Here is a 16,781-nt window from a genome sequence, read left to right on the forward strand (position 1 = left end):
AAAAGGGAAATCAGGAATGCCGGAGGGGTTGCAATTTCAGTAAAGTGGTCAGGGTAGGCTTCATAAAGAAGGTGACACTTGATTTATAGCTTTAAAAGAGCTGATTCTCTGATCCAAGACTTTCCCCAGGATTTTACTTCCCTCGGTGCCCTTTACAGCTCTCAGCCAGCATTAAGTAATCAAGTGCATCTACCACACCTATGACTCTAAAGCGTCTCTGAAATGTTAATTAGTTGAATAAATAAACCCAGAGTAAAAACCAAGATTCGGTCTCCACTTATTTTGCTGTTACCATTAGAATACTCCAATTAGTACTGTGATCTATCAGAAACACCAAAGAAAAATTATTTCTTATTAAGTGTGATGAAAGATTCATAAAGCATTACCATGTCAAAAAAAATCCATCACTATTAGATTATTTAAAACTAAGTTAAGTGTATGTTTAGTGTGGCTCATAGAAGAGACTAAACTGAGCAGGGATGTTAAAAATGCCAGTTTAGGAAGTTACTTGATACAGACCTGAAATTAACCTTGGGGTTTCGCATGAGGCAGACAAGGGCCAAATAAAGCCTTTTCTGTTCCTTCTCAGGGATATGGTTCTGTGACTGCTCGCTTCAGGCTGTTAACATCTGAATGAACCACGCAGGCCCTCCATGAGCTCCCGATACACCTCCCTCCTAGGATAACCAAAAATGAATAATAAGTAACAACATCATTTCACACATTGTTTCCAGTTTTAAATCATTTATTGAAATACATGGTACAGAGTGAGGGGCCCATCATTAGGCACCCATTCATTAAGGGAGAAGAAAGAGCTTTGGTGAAAAAGTCTAGTCCAGCAGGATCCAATAGAACTTTCTCCAGTGATGGAAATGTTTTATAACTGGTGCTGTCCAGGATGGTAGCCACTAGCCATGTGTGGCTATTGAGAACTGGAGATATGGCTAGTGCAACTTAGGAAGTGGATTTTTAACTTAAAAATTTGTTAATTTAATTTGAATGGCCGCATGTGGCTAGTGGCTACTGAACTGGATGGCCAGTTCAAGAGGCCTTGATTCTAAGCAATCCTTGTACTGCTCCCCATTCTTTCCAGAAAGGACTTTTAACACACCTTCTATTTCTGACATTCCTAATTTTTTAATCTTAACTACCTAAATAATCTTAAACATGATCACCTTTATTCTAAATGTGTAAGAGATGAAGTGATTTTTACCAATGGCCCAGAACAGAGGTCAGTTCTTATGACCCAGATATTTTCTTTACTTTTAATATTTTGATACTTGATTTTCCGAAAGGAGTCCCCAAAGGAGCAGGCATCAAAAATGCAAAACACGGTATAATGTAGAGTACACTAGGTGAAAAGGAAAATGGTCTGAACTCCCCCACAGCTAGCTCATTCATGCCTCTGACATGCAGAACTGCCAGTACATTCACTTAACCTATAACAGATAGTTAATGGGTAAGGCCCTGTACTAGACATTATGAATACACGATGTTGAAAATGACTGAGAGTCGAACACAGTTCTTCAAAAAACTCTTGCTTCTCTGCACACAACGTGCTACATATGCATTAATAAACCTGACAAAAATGTAAATGACAGATCCGCCAGGAATGAAATTTCTTTCAGACTTTTTTCAGCCTTCTAGTCCCTTGCCCATAAGGAGAGCATAATCAATGACATCTACATGGAGTGCCATCGTATAGTTTCCACAGAACAACAGCCTAGCAAGTTCTCCGTACCCCACATCTGAGCAACTTCATGCCAACAAATCATCCTTCCTAAATGCTAACATTGCAATTGGTCAAAGCTCTGTTTTCATCTGGCTCTGCCCTTCCCACCACATACCTGCACCTCCCCACCACATCCTGCCACCAGCTGCAAAGACAGTATTGCCCTTGAAGAGTTGAAAGCTTTCTTCCTTGACCCGTATGAGAAGCGTATATATTCAAAATGAGCACATCTCCACAAGCCAAGAACTCCATTTACTTCATGACCTTTCCGATTTCCTTTCTTTTGGGTGTAATAATAGATATTGAAATCTTCAGACTCGTATTTAGTATCTTATTAACTGAAATTATGTGTAAACCAAGAAAACTAAAAGTGCCAAAGTACTTGCTCCAACCTCCAAATAGAGGCCATTCTAATAAAAAAAACTTCAACTTGACCATTTTTAACATTATTCTTCTTAGATAAGATTGTCTCTTTGAATTTTAAAACTTAGCAATTTTGAATAAGCTTTCTCACGTAGCTTAGATAATTTGCTAGAGATATTTTCTTAAAATTTTCAATAATGCGAATCTAAATATGCACATCAACTTTACGAGAAATCATAAAGTCTTTAGCAACAGAAACAGAATTTGCCTATCACCTCTCTGCAATGTTTTTACTATAAACTATAAAAAAAAAATTAGTACTTCTTACACTAGGCATCATATAAATGCTTAATGTTAAAAAATCCCAACTCCAAAAGAATAAGAACAACAGTCCATATCCTGCCTACACAGACAGGAGATTAAAGGCATCTGGAAAATGACTGAGATTCCAACACAATTCTTCAAAAAACTCTTGCTTCTCTGCACACAACGTGCTACATATGCATTAATAAACCTGACAAAAATGTAAATGACAGATCCGACAGGAATGAAATTTCTTTCAGACTTTTTTCAGCCTAATAAAAATCTTCTTAACCTAAAAACGCAAATCTTGTAAGTCAAATGCTTTGTTAGAATTTCAATTAGTTCTTTTAAAAGGGATCTACATTTAAACTTTCATATCAGTGTTAGGGTAGATCACCAATGAACACAGTAACTCTCAGCAAGAACTATTTTAGGTGTACATAACCTCAAGGAGCTTGTCACCTCTCATGTCACACCTCGAAAGTAGAATTCAGTAAGAGTTTTTAAAAGATTTTCACAGCTATTGAAGAAGATCAGCCTTCTGAACAAATAGTCATACTTTTTTAGCAAAAAGTATGCGCACATAGTACATGCTCAATAAACAGTGTATCTCAATACAAGCTGAATTGGCTAGCATTTAGCATGTCAAGGTTGACATGTGAAAGACTAATTCCAGTGACAGTCACAGCTATTTAACACCTGGGATCAAAGGCATCTGGGATAGATGCTACTGTTTGAAAGTAGAATTGGGGCGCCGGTGTGGCTCAGTAGGTTAAGCGTCCAACTCTTGATTTCAGCTCAGGTTATGATCTCAGGATTGTGAGATGGAGCCCTGCATCAGGCTCTGCACGCTCAGTGTGGAATCTGCTTGTCCCTCTCCCCCTGCTCCTCCCTCCTCCCCGCCCTACCCCGCTCGTACTCTCGCTCACACACACTCTCTCTCTCAAATAAATAAAAATCTTTAAAGTAGAATTAAATGGAATATCACTTACTTGCTCATTTTAATAATGTCTCATGTTTATCTCTCATTGAAGAGCTTATAAATTCATTTAGCCTATTAATTCATTAAATGTCACTCTAAGAATATTAGAAAGTTAGTATTTGTATTTTCATGCTGTAGCAGAAAGCAGGATCCAAAAGATGAAGTGGTTTGCCTGAGTGTAAGAGGCACAATTCAAACCCGGGCCTCCTGCCTCTTAGACCAGCACTGCTGCCAGGCACTGGCCCTGCTTGGCTGAGCGAGCTCAGATGCCTGTCAGGGGTTAATGACCCTGCAGCAGCAGGTGCATCTTGCAACCTAGATCCCCCGCGCTGGATGGGGCCAGTAGAAGCAAACCCCCAGTACTAAAGGGCATTATCCTGATGAGCAAACAACGATCATGATCTGTTTCTATCACATTCCAAGCAAGGGTTATCATTTGCAAGTGGCGTTCACTGCACAAAGTCAGGAGTGTGGATGCCATCCTTCATGGGCACGCTTCAAATGAAGAAACAATCACCGTAACAAAACCAATGGCCAGTTGTTTCTCTTCACCCCCCAGGGGGAGAAATGAATCGTTTTCCAGCCGAGGAAGAAGGTTTTGGAGCGTAGGTCTCAGTGGGAAGCTAAACCCAAGTGGGGAAAACCAAATACAGCTTTCACAAAATTTCTAACCCACCTTCCTGAGTCAGATTTCATCTGTTTATTCATCCCACAACCTTTCAACTGCCTTCTTACCTTGCTGCCTTGCTTCACACACCCACTGATTTTAAAATGTTCACAGCTATTGAAAATGACCAGCCTTCTGAACGAGGAAGGCTGCTCTCAGAAGCTCTTCTATGAGTCTGACATAAGGTCTGCAATTCTTCCACATGATCAGAGAACTAACTCCCTAGGTTTTCAGGAGCCCTTTAGTAAGAAGCCTCCAGGGAGCCTCCTTAAGGGTTACCCACTTTTGGTTATACAAAAGACCTTCAGCCCTGTATGCTGATGTGTTGAACCATTTTCCTCATCTGTAAAATAAACAGTTTAAGTCAATCTCTGAGGTCTTTCCTGCCCTACCATTATAAGAATGCTTTCTGAAATAACATACGTGACCATAATAAGGCACATTTTCAACACCTACTACATGCCAGGGATTGCAGAGAGCCCTTTATTTACTGTTTCCCTTAGTTCATGTTTATTCCCAAACTTTTTTGTGCCAGGTATATTTATCCCTGCAATAATGTAACTTAATAAAAATAGTACATGCACCAATCATATATAATTATAAAAAAAAATATCGTTTCAATAACTCAGGATGTTTGGAAATAAGGCAATTCACACACACACACACACACACACACACATTGTTGAATTAAATGTTGGACTGAAATAGTAAAAGATTAGGGGACAGAAATCCCAAAAGGGTAAAGAGTTGTTATATTTATAGTTTCTCATGTGTCCTTAAGTTCTTATTCCATTTTTTTAAAAAATATTTCATTTATTTATTTGACAGAGAGAGCCAGAGAGTGAGCATGAGGTGGAGGAGCAGCAGAGGGAGAGGAAGAAGCAGGCTCCCTGCGGAGCAGGCATCCCAAATTCTTGTTCCATTTTAAAGAAAACCAACAGGAAGTATTCTTACGAGAATGCATCACAAAAGACTTTGCAACAAAGGCAGCATGGTGCCATAATTGCAGGAATTACACATTAAAACAAACAAACAGAATCTGTCATGAATGTGTATTCCTGATTTTAATTTAAATAAAATGTTTATGGGGGCGCCTGGGTGGCTCAGTCAGTTAAGTGCCTTCGGCTCAGGTCATGATCCCAGGGTCCTGGGATCGAGCCCCACATTGGACTTCCTGCTCAGCGGGGAGCCTGCTTCTCCCTCTCTCTCTCTGCTGTTCCCCCTGCTTGTGCTCTCTCTCTCTCTCTCTCTGTCAAACAAATAAATAAAATCTTATTTACAAATAAATAAATAAATAAATGTTTATGACATAGGTCATCCCTTGGGGAGGGTATTTCTTCTGCTTTATGAAGATATAATTAACATAGAATAAACCACACATTTAAAGTATACAGTAGGTTTTAACAAATGTATACACCTATGAAATCATCATCCCAATCAAGATGATGTACACATCAGTTGTCCCCAAAAGTTTCCTCCCACCCCTTTGTCATCACATTATCTCTCCCCTCCCCATTAATATCCCTCAGCCCAGCCCCAGGCAACTACTGAGAGCACACTATAGATTTGTTTGCATTTTCTCAAGTTTTATATAAATGGAATCGTAAGGTATGTACTCTTTTTTCCTCTGGCTTCTTTCACTGCAGTGTAATTATTTTGAGATTCACCCATGTTGTTGAATGTTATCAATAGTTTGCTCCTTTTTACTGCTGAGTAGTATTCTACCGTATACACATCCCCCATTTTGTTCATCCGTTCTCCTGCCGATGGACATTTGGGTTGTTCCTGTTTTGTGGCTATTACAAATAAAGCTGCTATAAACATTCATGAACAAGTCTTTGTGTGGACATGCTTTCATTTCTCTCAGGTAAATACACAGAGTGGAATGGCTGGGACATAGGATAGGCATGCTTAACTTTTTAGGAAACTGCCAGAAAGTGGCAGTTTTAGGAAACTGTTCGCCATCAGCAGTGAAGGGGAGTTCGGTACCTTGCAACTGTGCCAGCAACTGGTATTCCCTCCATAATCGTAGTCATTCCGATGGGTGTGTAGTGGTGTTTCACTGTGGTTTTAATTGGCATTCTCCAAATGACTATTACGCTGAATGTCTTACCATGTGTTCATTTATCATTCTTATTTTTTTAGCTGTTCAAATATTTTGCCCTTTTGTCTTTTTTTTTTTTTTTTTTTTACATTTTGGGAGTTCTTCATAGATTCTGGATAACAAGTCCTTTTCTTCCAGTTTGTGGTTCTTCTTCATTCTCCTAACAATATCTTTGAGAAGTCCTTAATTTTAATAAAATCCAACTCCTCCATCTTCAGATTTTACATTTTTTTGTGGCAGATTTTCTTTCTTATCATAACTGTACTCTTTAATCCCCATCCAACCATCAGTTTGTTCTCTACAGTTAAGGAGTCTGTTTCTTGGTCTCTTTTTTTTTTTTCTTCCCTTTGCTCATGTTTCTTAAATTCCACATGAGTGAAATCATATGGTATTTACCGTTCTCTGACTTCTTTTACTTAGCATTATACTCTTAGTTCTATCCATTTTGTTGCAAATGGCAAGATTTCATTCTATTTTTGTGGCTGAATAATGTTTGTGTGTGTGTGTGTGTGTGTGTGTACACATCTTCTTTATCCATTCATCTATCGATGGACACTTGCTTTCAAAGTCTGGCTATTGTAAATAATGCTGCAATAAACATAGGGGTGCATGTATCCCTTTGAATTCGTTTTTGTATATTGGGGGGTAAATACCCAGTAGTGCAATTACTGGATCATAGGGCAGTTCTACTTTTAATTTTTTGAGGAACCTCCAGACCGTCTTCCGCAGCGGCTGCACCATTCCCATTCCCACCAACAGTGCACAAGGGCTCCTTTTTCTCCACATCCTTGCAGACACTTGTTTGTGTTGTTGATTTTAGTCATTCTGACAGGTATGAACTACTCATTGTAGTTTTCATTCTCACTCCCCTGATAATGAGAGATGTTGAGCATTTTTTTCATGTGTGTGCTGGCCATCTCTAAGTCTTTTTTGGAGAAATGTCTGTTCATGTCTTCTGCCCATTTTTTAATTGGGTCATTTGGTCTTTGGGTGTTGAGTAGTATCAGTTCTTTACATGTTTTGGATGCTAACCCTTTATCAGATATGTCATTTGCAAGTATCTTCTCCCATTCAGTAGGTTGCCTTTTAGTCTTGTTCCCTTCACTGTGCAGAAAATTTTTACAGATCTTACACTTAGATCTATTATCCACTCTGAATTTTAATATGGTGGAAGTATAGATCCAGGTTCAGTTGTTTTGGTTTTTGCATATGGGTATCAAATTGTTCCAGCACGCATTACACTGCCCTTTCTTCTCTGAATTCTCTTTACATCTTTGTCAAAACCAATTGGCCACATATGTAAGTATGGGTCTACTCCATTCCTCTAGTGACCACCTAACTTGTCTGTTTTTTTTAACTAACTTTTAAAATTTATTGACCAACTCACGTCTGGGTTTGTCAGGGGGCTTTTACCATTATTCCAGTGGTTAAGAACGTGGGTGCAACAGGATAGGCAGGAGAAAGGACAAGGTAGGAAAGAGAGATGGGCAGGAAAAAATAAGGCAAAAGTATAACAACAGGTAAAAGGAAAAGGATTAGAAAAAATAGGCACTTCTAAAAAATGGCATTTTCCCAACTCTGCCATCACCAAAGGCCACCCCTCACCTAACTTGACCCTATCCTATTCTGAAAGCTTATGTCTATAAAATAAACAGCATTTATCAGGTAATAATTCATTAGTGTTCTCATATATTATTCATCAGAGACATATGCTACTGCCAGTGTTTGATGAGATAACCAGGGTTGCTATAACTCCTGCCAAAAATAAACTGACCTTTTAGATATCCTGTGCAGTCTTGTGGTGGGCAACATTACATCCCCATTAAGCTTTCTGAAATATTCACAATAGCCACAATAGGACTTCCACCATTTTGCTCCCTGCCCAAACCACCCTCTTTTTAGAGCCATGGGGGTCTGGAGCCTTAGACAAACTCTAGCCTAGGGGCTTCACCTTAGCTTTACTTTCTCATCAACCACATGCTATGTCAACAGAGCTTCAGAAAAAATGTGTGATTTGTTAACGTGATGAAAACAAGTATAAGGCACTGATTGCCAACTCATGGTTTTGTAATAATTTGGAGTATTGCTAATTATAAGCTCAAGAGATAGCTCCTATACCATGAAAAATCTTAAGTCTCTAAAAGAAACATGTAACCAACATTCCCCCCCCCCCCCCCCCCACCACCCCCAGGCTATGTGGAATACAAATAAACAGTGCTCAGGTTTAGCAACTCAAAAAAGTCTGAGAGGGGCACCTGGGAGTTTCAGTGGGTTAAGCATCTGCATTCGGCTCGAGTGATGATCTCAGGGTCCTGAGATCAAGCCCCACATCAGGCTCCCTGCTCAGCGGGGAGCCTGCTTCTCCTTCTCTCTCTGCCTGCCGCTCCCCCTGCTTGTGCTGTCAAATAAATAAAATCTTAAAAAAAAAAAAAAAAAAAGTCTGAGATACCAGAGCTTCAGACAAAATAGTGAGAAACCAAAATTGAAACACACCAAGAGAAACTGTTTGAAGTTAGTTAAAAAGGAAAACCCTGCCCAAATTGCAGAAACCAATGCTATCAAATCTGACAGCTAGACATGTTTGAATCAAAACAACTCAAAGTCAGATCCCAAAGTGAATAAAATGACGGATTCTTAGTATAGACTGTTAAAATGTCACCTTATACCCTCAAGCAATGCTCGAATGAAAGGGAACAAATGTCAATAAATTAATGCATGAAAAATGAGGCAAAAGACACAATTATTGATTTCGAGTATTATTTTTCCCTTTTATAAAAGTGTTCCTATTTGTTTTTTTTATTCTAAAAACGGGATGCTTTCAAATGTACTTATCACCCTTTTTTTTAAAGATTTTTCTTTTAAAGATTTTATTTATTTATTTGACAGAGAGAGACACAGCGAGAGAGAGAGCACAAGCAGGGGGAGTGGGAGAGGGAGAAGCAGGCTTCCCGCTGAGCAGGGAGCCCGATGTGGGGCTCGATCCCAGGACCCTGGGATCGTGACCTGAGCCGAAGGCAGACACTTAACGACTGAGCCACCCAGGCGCCCCTTTTTTTAAGACTTTATTTATTCATTTCAAATGTACTTATCACCCTTACACGAGGACTCAGTGAAGCTTCTCAGAATTACTGCCATTTTAGCACCTGTGCAGCTGAAATGAGGGCTACCAAACCTTTTAAATCTAGTGTGAAAACAAACCCAAAGTTCTCTCTCACCTGAAAACAAAGCACCCATCCACTGAGCTTATTTGAAGGACTAGGAGAAGAAACCTAGACTTAATACTCTCAGCCGCTAACTATGTGAATTTATTATAGATTTAAGTTCTCTAGGCCTCCGTTTCTCTCTACAGTAAGTACAACATAAAGGAATTTAACAAACATATACTACTGTGAATACAACTGAAAACATAGCCCTTGCTCTAAATTCTGGCATCTCTAAATTCTAGACTTTTATGGCTATGAGTTCTTACTTTTAGATTTATGAGAAATGTAACTAGTTCTAAACCTGATTTTAAGATATGATCTAAATTTTCAATCACGTGTATCAGAACCACTTGGCATAGTATCTATCCCTCACCAGGAAATGATATAATGGCGGCCGATCCCGTTTGCTGACCACCAACAAATGTAAACAGTGTCGTTCTACTGAACTCCATCAAAGTACTTTGTTCATTTTTATTTTGCCATCCCTGAGGCAAAGCAATACTAGACGGAGCTTGTATGAAGTCATTAGCACAGTGCAAGAGGCCGCCAGTAGAGGAAAAAATAGTCCTTAAAAAAATTATTTAAAATAGTAACTATCTTCAAAGGTATTTCATATTCATTAAATAAGGTTTATCCCAACTATGGCCAGCTAACAAAACACGAAAAGAACACAAGCTCGAGGCAAGCTTTTTTTCTTCCAAAACTTACCTCTTCACTCAAGAAACAGTCTGCATAATCTAATTGCTGCTAAATTTAAGTGAAAACAATATAAGCCAGATTTAAAGAAATGGAAACCACTACAAACAAGATTCTTCTCCCATTAAACTTAATTCCTATCAATTACTGCTTCACTTTGTTTCTTCTTTCTGCTCTGCCATGGTAATAACTGTATTTTTCTTACAATTGCAAAGGAATTTTGTTGATTAAATTACACTAGCAGAAGCCACACTATCCCAAGTCCTTAGGCCTTTAAATAAAAGTTATGCCTGAAGATATCTGTAGTAAAGAAGCAGGAAGACAGGCCTTTGAATCCACTGGCAGACTGGAGACATGTCCCTCAGCCCCATTTCCACCTCTTATCCTGTGTTCCAATGTTTTTGTGGATTCAATCCACTAGCTGAGAGTGACAGTTGAAATGAAAGGGACAACGAGATTTAAAATGTAAAACGTATCTGACCACAGTGCAGAAAGTCGCAAGAGGTTTAATCACAACTCAGTTTTCACTGTCTTACAATGAAGAAGCATGTGATCAAGGCTTCTCGTTATGAAAATTGTTATAAGCCTGGGAACCCAAGAAAAATCTGTAGAGTAGGACTGTATACCCATTCAGTAGAATTCCCTCTAACCAGAACAATTAATTTTGGACTATCCACATGGAAGCAACTCTGTTATATAGAAGGCTTATTTTATCGCAAAGTGAGGCTGCATGCGACCCACCACCATCAAACAGCATAAGAAGTCCACGGTGCTCGTGACTGTGAACGCACCATGGTCAAACCCCAGAAAGGCTTCCCTACTATCTTTTCTGATCAAACAGGCCCAAGCTCCAAAACCCTGAAGCCCCAAACAACAAATTAAGTGACACACTGAAGAGAGGGTACAATGTTAGCTTCTGAGATTTTATTATTTTTAATACATACATTTCACAAACAGAAACCTTCAAACACCACACACAATTCCATAACCAAATGTTTCCGTTTTATCAACATTCTTTTAACTATTTACACCATCTTCCCATAACAAAAGTGCAATCCAAGACATCTTGACAAGAAATCTTTAGGACAAGAATATATTTTTGAGCTGGCTTTAACGATGCCCGTCCATTATTGTTTTCTTTCAATCACCTGGAAAAATAACAAAGTCAACAGGACACAGAGATGAGCTGGGTTAGGTGGCAGCCTATTAAAGGAACCAAAACACTGAACAGGAGCGCTTTCTCCTCAAGTCCTCCCCAAACGTCCAACTAAAATTGCCCAAGAGCTGCAACCAGGAGACCAAAGAGGAGAAGCCATGTGGAGGTCCTAACTGGGGAAAGGAGAACCGACTGTACGGGAGGCATTGGTCTTACAGGACAAAACAGAAAATTTTAGCAAATTAGTTTTCATGGTCTACTAAGTTATGCATCAGCCTGTTAGTTTTAGTAAACACCTAATAATATTCTTTCCTGATGAGTTCATTCCCCCCCGCCGCAAAAGATATGAAAATACTTCTTACTCTGAAAATAAACTTCTTTTGCAAAACCTGGAAATTAAAGACCAGGGAGAGCTCTGTCTTACTAAGAATGGAATAATTTACCCCACTGCCCAATTTCATGGCCAATGTCTATCTTTTAATCAAGCAGTTGATAAATTCGGTATTATCATTCGCTTCAGATACAGCCAGAAGAAGTCGAGAACTGAGCCAGCCTGAAGAGGAAACGTAAAGCCATCAGAAATGGTTTCTCACTGAATTGAAGCAGGTAAAATTTTATTTGTTCCAGGTACAGAACTCTTAAAAATAAATGATAAAAAAAAAAAGAACAGATGAAAAATCACTTTGAAATTATTAGTCACTTATGTAGTGGTTCATTTTATTGAACACTATTTATCAGAAAAACAGAAAATGGATCTCCTGGGTGACTAATACCCTTTAATAACCAAACCATAACAAAAATAGTCATCTTTTTTGACATACTCCAATTTCTACCAAGGTATTCAGAGCAAAGTACTTTGAGAAAGTCTGGTGAAAATACTAAGGTCAGCAGATTCCCAAAATAAGATTTATTATCCACACTGTGGCATACTCACTATATTTTATTCTCAAATAAGCCAGATTTTCTACTTTAGATGAGACTGTGATGCCTTACAGGTAAACGAAACTCTCAGATGATACCTCTGCCTCTCCTTTTTCAGAACTGTGGCATCCACCAAATCCTAACTTTGTGGTCCAAATAACGGCCAAAAGCAAATTTTACCCAATTACAGGGAAAACTCCTCCTACTTATTTTTCAGAGAGTAGAAACCAATAGAAGGAGAAAATACTGAATGCATCAGACACCACATTCATAGCAGTTTTAGACCAAGGGGCTTGTGAATGTGATCTATACGTAAACTTTAAGATCCAGAACAATAATAAGCAGGTTTCTCTATAAAATTTTAGGTGCATTAAAAAACAGCATTACAAATATTTTACTACCTGCTTGAAATTCAGAACTAAAATTCAAATGTTACTCTCAAGACTCGAGAAACTGACTGATTTTTACACTTGGGTACATGAGAGAATCAGTGGGGAACCAGTTAATTCACAATTACAGCTTTGTGTATTAAAGACAAATTTGCAAGGGCTATGTCCTATAGACCTTGCATCAAATGCAAGGTTGCATCAAATACTGTCAGACAGATATCGATTTGCTGCTTCGTAGAGGCACCGAGCACTTCCCCCCACTGTGAAATATTTTTCAGACCATCAAACACCAAACTAGATGCAGTAAAACGAATTACAATCATCCAAACTGAAAGATAAGAATATTAGTTGATATATTGGTTCTTCAATGCTCTGTTGTTTCAAACAAATTATCAAATATCTCATACAGTAGAACTGAAACTTGCTTGCAGTAACAGCTAAACACTTCTGAGAGGAAAAACAGCTTTCTGAGGGAAAAAAAAATGGTATAAACCAAATGAGTAATACAAACTGTTCACATAAGCCCAAATTTGGCTACTCATAAAACAGATTGTATTTTCAGCATTCTTTTAGCATATATGTATATAATACTTAAAATTACCAAATCCATTTTTGAGAAATCATATTCTAGTTCCAATTCTATGATGGTATGGGGAAAGCCCAATGCTCTGACTAATCAAGTTATACAAATTATCATCTTTTTTTGCTAATGGTGAAGTATCACAGAAAGCTTCAGAATGATCTATTTTCAAACATACTGCTATATATTACAATCCATGGTTTTGAGAAATGAAACACACTTTAAAAAGAAGTATTATTGTTCTCTTCCTCATATCCTCACAAAGCAATTTTTTTCCTTTCCTTCTTAGGGTCAAACCTATGATCTGGGAAACTCATCATTAAATGGGTCAAATGTGGCCATGACAGTTTTGTGGAAGATAAAGCAGGTGATGATGGTTCTGAATTTCACCAGTTCGGGTATATGCCTGTGAGATTTACCTGTGAGAAGGATCTGACATCAAACGGCACTTGGACAGTGCAACCTACATAAATCCACCACCCAAATCATGTCATTCATGGATTCTCCTTAAGAGCTCATCTGACCAACTTCAAAGACACAATTCCAATGATAGGGTTCTGCCTGATCTTGCCCCCCTTGAGTCCGTGCGCATCACTTCCAAATTCATTTAGTATATTCTCTCTGTTACAGGTCAGTTTACCTAAAAATATTTGCAACACCACAAGTTTTCATAGGTCTTATAATTTGGATATAATTTTCAGTAGGAAAACTGCCTGCTAAATCACAGAGGTGTAAGAAACAGCACTCATGTCTACTTTCAAATAATCTGCAGGTCAATGTGCACTGCACAGCACTGAACCAAGATGGACTAATACACTCTCAGCCCTCCAGGCACAGACTGACATTCACATGCCCCATGTTTTTCCCAAGGCCTGAGCAGATCTGACAGTGGGTTTTCAGACAGGTAACATTTTAATAAGAAGTTCCTTCCAACTCCCACCATGCTTTTAGTTGATAACCACATAATCCCTTTACTAAATTCACCCTATCCTCCCACCACCTTAAAAGCTGCATGAGAGACTCTTAGTGATAGTGAACCGCTACCCCAGACTCACAGGATTATCCATTTGGGCTCTGGTCAGGACCACAGACTAACACTCAGGAGTCAAGTGAGGGCAAGGGGCCAACCCCATTTTAGTGGCACACATACACAAAGGAACTCTCCTTTAAATTAGAAAAGAAAGTCATGTCACAGAATGTTTCCCTATAAAAGATATGTAATAAAGAAATAAAGTCAATAAAACAGCTATTACTAAAGCAAAGCTTTCATCAATAAGCTTCAAGAACTTTGAAGGAGGAAAATGGCTTCACGAAATGGTAGTCCAGGTTCCCACAGTGCGGACACTGCTGGACATTGCTGTACTCGGAGAAGTACTGCATCCCGATCCGCACGTCTATCACAGGCTTCCCACAGTGCTTACAGTTCAGGCGGGCCTGCGGGGGAAACACAGATGCGTCAGCCACCATACCCTCCCTTCCACCTCACCACACTGTCAAAGTCACCCAAACCAAAATGCAACACTGTTATGTCTCAGAAACTGATCAGGAGCTTAGCCAAGCATCCCTCTTATTACCAAAAGCAGGGTAGGCAAGCAGAAGATACATATTCACGGGCGCCTGGGTGGCTCAGATGGTTAAGCATCTGCCTTCGGCTCAGGTCGTGATCCCAGGGTCCTGGGATCGAGTCCCGCATCGGGTTCCCTGCTCCTTGGGAGCCTGCTTCTCCCTCTGCTTCTCTCTCTCTCTCTCTCATGAATGAATAAATAAAATCTTTAAAAAAAAATTAAAGAAAAAAAAGGAAGAAGATACACATTCACATATTCATCATCCGTCTGACAGTGTGACTCCTCATTTCTCTGTGGATCTGCAGCACCGTTAACACTTTGACCTACTGGTAGGAAGAAAATTCCAAACTCGCACTGCCTGAACTTCTCCCCAACTTCTCCATGGAAGCTCCCCTAACAATAGGACACTCCTTCCCCTGGACTGTTAGGAGCAGCTGAAGCTGACTCCCCTCATTCAAAGCTTCATGAAACTTCGTGGACCGTGCTGAGTTTATTTTAAAAATTCATATGCATTTCTCATTCCGCTCATTACTACACTTGTTTTCTTTGATGTAAAAATAAAGTTTCCCGAAAATACTCCAGCAAAATTAACAATCCAGAAAGAAGTGCTCTGTGTTACCACCACACACTAGCTCTTCATTCATGCCTGGGTCTCTAACGGCACAAGACTGGGATCTTTTAGCAAAAGGTCCAAGACCTTAGAGGAATAACCAGAAATGGTAAGTACAACAGTCTCTCAATTTAGATTCATTCTAAAAATGTAATAAAAAGCGTAACCTCATTTTGTCCTCAATACACTCACGGGAGGTATGTGTAGTATGTGAATTTTAGATGAACAGGCACATAGTGATAGCAACATGCCCAAGACCACATAGCTAGGAAGCAGAAAGGCTGAGGACTGGACCAAAGTAGCTTATTCCAGAGCCCACATTCTTAGCTAGGACACGGACGACCTTTCTGTGGCTAAGATAAATTCCCTTTACAATAATCGCTCTGAGCAACAAAAGTGAAATTCTGGGCAAACCTCTCTCTTTAATCATTCTCTTTAATCTGTTATTCCTTTCAAATAATTAACCATTAAACTTCTTTTTGGCTCAAAGTCTTAGTAGAAGACGCTTAGCAGCATCTAACACTTGCACCTTCCCAGTGAATACACAGTCACCCTTGAACAACATGGGTTGAACTACACAGGTCCACCTAGAAGCAGTTTAAATAAATACAGTACAGGACTATAAATGTATTTTCTTTTCCTTATTATTTTCTTTATAACGGTTTCTTTCCTTTCCTTTATTGTAAGAACACAGTATATAATACATATACAAAATATGTGTTAATCAACTATTCATGTTATCAGTAAGGCTTCCAGTCAACAGTAGGCTATTAGTAGTTAAGTGTTTGGGGAGTTAAAAGTTACAGGCAGATTTTTAACTGCACAGGGGGTCAGTGCCCCTAACCCCCATGTTGTTCAAGAGTGAACTGCAGTTAACTGACATTTTTTTAAAAGCCAAAGAGTCATCAAACATGTTTTCCATTTTAGTTGGAGGCCAGAAAATAAAGGTCTGGGCTTACACTGGTTTAAAAGAAATATATCATGAGTACCAACAGGTTGGCCACGACAGGATGCCATTCTGCTTTCCTCCCTAAAGATAAGGAACTAATCCCACTGCCCTTCAGTGGTATAGGAGAAAGAACAGCGGACTGGGAGTCAAAGGTTTTAGCACGGCTGTGGCACATTCGTAAAGACCTAGGTAAAAAGACCTCCACTGTGTGTGGAAAACAAGGAGGCTGACCTAGCTCTCCCAGGTCCTTCCCAGCACCAACGAATGGCCCCAAATTCTTTCACTTCCTCATTTCTTTAAAAGAGAACCCTCTCGTGTGTGTGTCGAGAGAGGAGCCACTTCCTTCTGTTTCTCTCAGCACTGTGGCACAGCTGAGTCCGACAAAATGCCGCAGTGCGTCACTCAAAGACTATGAGATCTCTGGCGACGAACATAACAAAATAATAAACAAATAAATAAAAGACTATGACATCTCATTTCCAAGGCTGATGGAATTTTAAAATGGAAATGTGGTCAATACATTAGAACAGCGTACCAGTAGTCCGTCCTATCTGGAATCAC

At 39.2% G+C, this 16,781-nt stretch overlaps 1 protein-coding gene across 1 annotated transcript in view; it reads right to left on the reverse strand.

The window, feature by feature from the left end:
• Window positions 1-10,952: 10,952 nt before the first annotated feature.
• Window positions 10,953-16,781, reverse strand: part of HECA (hdc homolog, cell cycle regulator) — a 47,914-nt gene continuing 42,085 nt past the window's right edge. The window contains exon 6 of the mRNA XM_021693278.1: window positions 10,953-14,530. Within this exon, the coding sequence (XP_021548953.1) occupies window positions 14,366-14,530 (165 nt within the window). The 3' untranslated portion in view covers window positions 10,953-14,365. The remainder of the gene's footprint in view (window positions 14,531-16,781) is intronic.

This window comes from Neomonachus schauinslandi, chromosome 8 (assembly GCF_002201575.2).
Source record: "Neomonachus schauinslandi chromosome 8, ASM220157v2, whole genome shotgun sequence".
In the NCBI taxonomy this organism is placed as follows: Eukaryota; Metazoa; Chordata; class Mammalia; order Carnivora; family Phocidae; genus Neomonachus; species Neomonachus schauinslandi.